The sequence below is a fragment of the Myotis brandtii genome, unplaced genomic scaffold (assembly GCF_000412655.1).
Source record: "Myotis brandtii unplaced genomic scaffold, ASM41265v1 scaffold896, whole genome shotgun sequence".
NCBI lineage: Eukaryota > Metazoa > Chordata > Mammalia > Chiroptera > Vespertilionidae > Myotis > Myotis brandtii.
Genome location: NW_005371677.1, coordinates 516,138 through 522,689, shown reverse-complemented (window position 1 = coordinate 522,689; position 6,552 = coordinate 516,138). Strand labels below are relative to the sequence as shown.

Sequence of the window (6,552 nt, the reverse complement as noted above, 5' to 3'; positions counted from 1 at the left end):
TAAAGAGCTATCTATTCAAGCCATCATTCTATCCGAGCTCAGATGAGGGAGAAGGTGCCACAGAACAGGACGCGCTGGGAAAGGTGCCTAGAGGACATGGACTCTGGCTGGGTCTTTGAGGACAGGAACAGCGAGGAGGTGGAGATGGGAAACCCATGGGAGATTCATTAGATACAGGCAGATCAGTCTAGTGCAGCGGTTCTCAACCTGTGGGTCGAGACCCCTTTGGGGGTCGAATGACCCTTTCACAGGGGTCAATTAAGACCATCAGAAAACACATATATAACTACATATTGTTTTTGTGATTAATCACTATGCTTTAATTATGTTCAATTTGTAGCAATGAAATTGGGGGTCACCACAACATGAGGAACTGTATTAAAGGGTCGCGGCATTAGGAAGGTTGAGAACCACTGGTCTAGTGGAAGCAAAGACTTGTGTAAGGAATCACTAGGTCAGAAGTTTGGCGTTACTCTCTGTAAGGCCTTGGACATCATTATCAAGGCTGTAAACTAGACCTGATACATTTTCGTTTTAAGCAAGCAGGTAACATGGTCAAAGCAATGTTTGTTTTTTTCAATCTTATTTTTCAATTATACTTGACATTCAGTATTATTTTACACTAGTTTCAGGTGTACAGCATAGTGGTTAGACAAGTACATAATTTATGAAGTGATCCCCCAATAAGTCTAGTACCAACCAGCACCATACATAGTTCTTGCATATTATTGACTCCATTTCCTGTGCTGTACTCACAAACCAGTGACTATTCTGTAACTACCATTCTGTACTTCTCAATCCCTCCCCGCTTTTCACCCAGTCCTCCAAGCACTGTTTTAAGATGAACTCAGCAGCAACGTTCAAGACAGATCTGAGGGGAGAAGGTAAGGAAGCAAGGCAGGATGAGCCGGAGGTCGCTGTGAGAGTCAACCGTGAGTTGGTAAGGACTGCGGCGCGAGTGGTGAAGAGAAATGAAAGGCGGACCCTGAAGAAAGGGTGGGCTTGGTGCCTGGCTAGAGGTGAGAACAGAGGATGCGGTTGTGAGGTTCCAGGTCTGGATAAACAAAGAATGACAGACGGGATCGATGGAAAAAATTAAGTCTAAGGAAGAGATGGTTCTCTCCAACTCCCCTGTGATTCTTCTCCACAAATACTTGCTGACGGCCAACGCTGTGAAAGGCACTCCGTATGCTAGGCACTGGTGGAAGGTGGGAAGTGTTTTGGTGAGCAGTTCCATTTTAGATATTCTGTAGCTGAAGTGGCAGCAGAATAATCAATATCCATCTCAGATTAACTGCTCAGTAGGTAATTACTCTGAGATGTGAGACAAGCGCTCCAGAGGAGGGAGCAGAGACCCAACAGAGTGGAGGGTCAGCAGCCCCGAGGCGACCACTGAGCTATGGTGTGGTTATGAGGTTATGACTGCTGGGGGAGGAAGGCAGAGGGAACGGAGAACCTAAGTGACACCTGGGAGAATGCATTACTTAGGCCTTGGAGGAAGCTGGTGGTATCTCAAGAGGCAGAGGGATAGTAAGAAATACAGGAGAAAAGCGGACCAGTGTAGCCTCTCAGAGCAAAGGGAAGAGGAAACCGAAAGTGACTGGTCCACAGCTACATATCGATGGAAATCAGACGAAGGAAAGGCTACAGTCGGCTCAGGAGAGACAGGGTGCCTGGCATGTCTGTGGGCTCAAGGGAAAGAACCCAGAGGAGGGGGAAGGTTGAAAAAAGGCTCAGAGACAAGACATGAGAGTGTGATCCCAGAATAGGGAAAAGGAGTCAAGGGGGAGCTTAGTTTGGGGAAGGGAGAAAGGAGCCAGGCAATCATAGATTAGCAGTAAGCATTTTTTTAAAAATATACTTTTATTGATTTCAGAGAGGAAGGGAGAGGGAGAGGAGATAGAAACATCAATGATGAGAGAGAATCACTGATTGGCTGCCTCCTGCATGCCCCCACTGGGGACCAAGCCCACAACCCGGGCATGTGCCCTTGACGGGAATCGATCCCAGGATCTTTCCGTCCACAGGCCAATGCTCTACCCACTGAGCCAAACCAGCCAGGGCATGCAGTAAGCATTTCTAAATTTCTTTATTTATTTAATATATTTTATTCACTTTTTACAGAGAGGAAGAGAAAGAGAGATAGTTAGAAACATCGATCAGCTGCCTCCTGCACACCTCCTACTGGGGATGTGCCCACAACCAAGGTATATGCCCTGGACCGGAATCAAACCTGGGACCTTTCAGTCCGCAGGCCGACGCTCTATCCAATGAGCCAAACCAGTCAGGGCAGTAAGCATTTCTTGAAAGCATGACATTAGGACTTATACGAACAGGGTTATTCTCATGGGAAAAGTCCCTGGGCTGTCAAGTTCCAATTAAATACAAAGAGGAGTCACGTAAGTACATGGATAATCTCCAAATGCCATCTGAAGATATTTCAACAGCATATAATTTTGTTTGTTTGTTAATCCTCACCTGAGGATATTTTCCCATTGATTTTTAGAGAGAAGAAAAGGGAGGGGGAGAGACAGAGAGAAACATGGATGTGAGAGAGACACAAGGATTAGTTGTGAGCCTGCAACCAAGGTAAGTGCCCTTGTCCGGAATTGAACTCGGGACCCTTCAGTCCACCGGCCGACACTCCATCCACTGAGCCAAAGCGTCTAGGGCCAGCATATTTTTAAAAGCTAACAAATGTTTAAAAAGATTGTCATCTGACCATCTCCATAACATCAAAGCAGTAATGGCGGGGCAGACAGACAATGACTTGCAACTGGACGGGTTCCAGCGTGGCTCCGCCCCTTACATCCTGACCTTGGCAAGTCACAGCATCTGTGCGCCTCACTCAGCCCCACCTGCCCCGCAGGCTGTTATGCGGCTGAATGAAGGAGAAAACACACAAGAGCCCTGCACAAATGTCAACATCATTCCTTCCCCCACTCCGCACTCCGCAGCCAGCGGACGGGCATGCTGGTGCGCATGCAGGCAGGCCCAAGCAGCGACCTGGAATGGGCAGAGCCCCTGCCTCCAGCTGCTGCAGCAGGAAGATGAGGAAGAGGCGCTTTCGGGATGAAGTGACCCAAGGCACGTAAAGAAAGGACACGGAAGTCCTTTGGCGGATGAGATCTGACCTCGTTTTTGATAAAAGAGTGTGGGCGCCAGGAAAAATATCCATGGTGCCTCGCTTCACATAAAGCCCAGGGGTCACTCACCTCGGTCATCAGCTGCACAGTGTCTTCTTTGAAGCCAAAGCCTTTCATTTTATCTTCAATTTCCTGCTGGGTCCTGAGGTTCCTCTCCAAAGCAAACGACGTCTGCTGAGACTGGGTGAGCTGAAGCAAGAGCCTGAAAAACACAAACGTCCGGACATGCAGGTTCCCAGAAAGGAAAGCAATGAGATGTCCATATATAGCCCAGGGTTCGGCTGGATGCGAGTCCCGCTGGGCCCAACCGCAGGCGCTCACCTCATCCGAATCCCTAAAGCTTCTTATCCTGAACCAAGGGCCCAGCTCCACTGGAGAGTCATCTTCTGGAAAATGCATTGGCCAAGCTTCTCAAGGAAACTCAAAGAGCAAGCTCTCGGAGGGCATCCTGCAGAAGTCACGTGATCAGAAGCACACGTGCCATGGAGTGAAGTACAGGCTCCGCCCCCAGAATCCTGGGATGTGTTCTTCCGCGGTCAGTGCTCTGTGACCCTCCAGGTCCCTGAACCCACAGCAGCTGACCTCAAGGACTAATTAGACTCTCCAGCTCACTTCCATTCCCCGAAGCAGGCCCAAGTCTTTGAGGAGTCCCTGATGACCACTTTGTAACTGCCTCCCCACGAACTCCCCCATCATGATCTCCTGGCCCCCCCTCCCTCCTGGCCCCCTCATGTGTGTTTATGAAATACTGACTGTGCAGACACCACTCACTACTGTAGGCCCTGGGAGACACCGGTGAGCAAAACAGACAGGTTCCTGCTTCATGGGATGGAAGGAGAGAGATTACAAACAAGAAGACAATCTCAGGTAGTGGTGAGTGCCATGAAAAGGAATCCAGGACAGGGTGGATGCAGTGACTACTTCGATGGGACAGCAGAGGCGGCTCCTCTGAGACACCCTAAGCCAAGACCGACAGGACGAGGAGCCAGCCACACGGCCATCTGGGGAAAGAGGGTTGCTGAGGGGAAGGGGATCTAACACACGAACTAACTTGATGTTTGTGCAAATCGCAAAGATCCCTGTAGGCAGAACACAGCCAGGAAGAGAGAGATTGCAGTAAAGGAGGAGGAAAGGAGAGGGAGGGCAGCTCACATCAGCCCTCGCAGGCGGTGGAAAGCAACGTGGAGTTTGTGTAAGTGCAGGGGGAGTCCCTGGGGAGTTCATGACAGAACCTGACCCGATGCACCCCCGTTTCACTCTGACCCGTCTGCATGACCTACTGGCCTCTGGAAGCACGAACGCCTAGACCACGGGAACATCTCAAAAACATATTCCAAGGCCAGCCTGGAACTTGTTGAAACTTAAAATTAGAAAAAGGACACCTGTACTCTGAGCTTAGCACCCTGCACATGGTTTAATCCACTGCCCATTTACCTGGTCCGTATAAAGGAGGCGCACGCTTTCATCCGAGCCTCCAGCGACAGAGAGTCCCGAAAGTTCTTCAGAGCTTCCTCCTTCTTCTGGCTCTTACTGCTGCTCGTTTCCACAGAACACACGGAGCTCTCGGGCAACGTCTCAGGGAAACACAAACAACAGTCTTTTCCTGAGTGTGGACAGGCGGAGGTGACAGCTTTGTCCCTGGAGGTGGAATGGCTCTGTCTGTGAGATGACGCGGCCAATGCGGACAGCGCTGGCCCGGCGGCCAGGTAGGCCTCTGCCAGCCTGCCCCAGGTCCAAGGACTGAAAGGATGCAGAGAGACCAGCTTCTGAAGGCAGAAGGTGGTGCGCTGCACGTCCTGTGAGCTTGAACAAATGGCAAGCTGGAGGCAGAGCACAGTGGTTAAATGGTCTGTGTTCGTTGCTTTCATTTCCTAAGGAGAAAAAAAGGTCAAAAAATTACACTGCAGAACGTTTTCTATATACAAATGGAGGTTCCTAACAACCCAGGCTGTATATGTTATGAATCAGAAGTATCTTGCCCTAACCGGTTTGGCTCAGTGGAGAGAGCGTCGGCCTGCGGACTGAGGGGTCCCAGGTTCGATTCCGGTCAAGGGCATGTACCATGGTTGCGGGCACATCCCCAGTGGGGAGTGTGCAGGAGGCAGCTGATCGATGTTTCTCTCTAATCGATGTTTCTAATTCTCTATCCCTCTCCCTTCCTCTCTGTAAAAAAATCAATAAAATATATATTTTAAAAAAAAAAGAAGTATCTTTCAGCAGTTACACAAGTAGAGTGAACGAAATATTTTTCAATAAATCTGTTTGAAACCCTAAACCCAGAGAAATATATGCTACCCAGTAAAGTAAGCACCGATCACTCCCACGATCCTAATGTCATAACAATAACACAAAGTTCAGCACCAAAGACATCACTGCCAGTTTATTTTCAAGTTTATTATCATCTTTATTGTCTTCAGCCACACAGCTAAGAGACCCAAGCTAACGTTTTGATACCCGGGGCTAACAGTTCCATTTTACTAGTAAGATTCCAGGCTTTCTAAAAACCCAAATGGTCATCTCCTTGAGGATTCGAATGAACTCTATGTCCAATGTCCCTTGGCTTAGATCTTAAGCAGGACAGCCCTGAAGCTCATGCTGCATCGTAATTGAGTCCAAATGCCTTCCCTGCTCTGACCAAGGGCAGTGTTTTTGGCTCCAGGGGGTTGCTCGGTGTCCTTCTGATCAGAAAATCCTTTGCAGTCTCCTTAGCTGAGCCACCACCGCTTGCCTAACTTGCCATATGGCAAAAGCCCTGTGGGTTACAGAAAACAAACCTTCTTTTCTAAGTTCAAGTCTGGAGAGCAGACAGCAGACTAAATAGCCTTTCAGTTGATTTTAAGTCACAGGAAAACCTGGCCGTCTAGTATGCAAATCGAGAGGCCACAGAAAACTGCACTGAGTAAAACTACCCAGGCCGCTGCCCGAAGACCTGGTGCTCCAGTGAGCGGAGGCTTGGGCGGCCTCTCAACAGTCACGTATGGAGAGAAAAGATAGAAAGAAAGCCCAACGACCTGGTCACACTGTGTCTTCCAAGAGACAGAACCTGTCTGGTGTTCCTATTACTCTTGTCGAGAATTCTGTCCTTCCTGACAGTCCAGGAAGTCCTAGAGCAGCGGTTCTCAACCTGGGGGTCACAACCCCTTTGGGGGTTGAACGACCCTTTCACAGGGGTCGCCTAAGACCATCGGAAAACACATATATAATTACATATTGTTTTTGTGATTAATCACTATGCTTTAATTATGTTCAATTTGTAACAATGAAAATACATCCTGCATATCAGATATTTACATTACGATTCATAACAGTAGCAAAATTACAGTTATGAAGTAGCAACAAAAATAATTTTATGGTTGGGGGTCACCACAACATGAGGAACTGTATTAAAGGGTCGCGGCATTAAGAA

The 6,552-nt window shown here is 48.6% G+C and overlaps 1 protein-coding gene across 1 annotated transcript in view; it reads right to left on the bottom strand.

Annotated features, from left to right (window-relative positions):
- The window catches only part of LOC102256686 (chromosome unknown open reading frame, human C8orf76), a 19,852-nt gene that overhangs the window by 8,983 nt on the left and 4,317 nt on the right, over positions 1 to 6,552 (bottom strand). Inside the window, exons 4-5 of the mRNA XM_014532470.1 lie at positions 4,581 to 5,017; positions 3,216 to 3,348 (exon numbers count right to left, since the gene is read on the bottom strand). Coding sequence (XP_014387956.1) covers positions 3,216 to 3,348; positions 4,581 to 5,017 — 570 coding nt within the window. The remainder of the gene's footprint in view (positions 1 to 3,215; positions 3,349 to 4,580; positions 5,018 to 6,552) is intronic.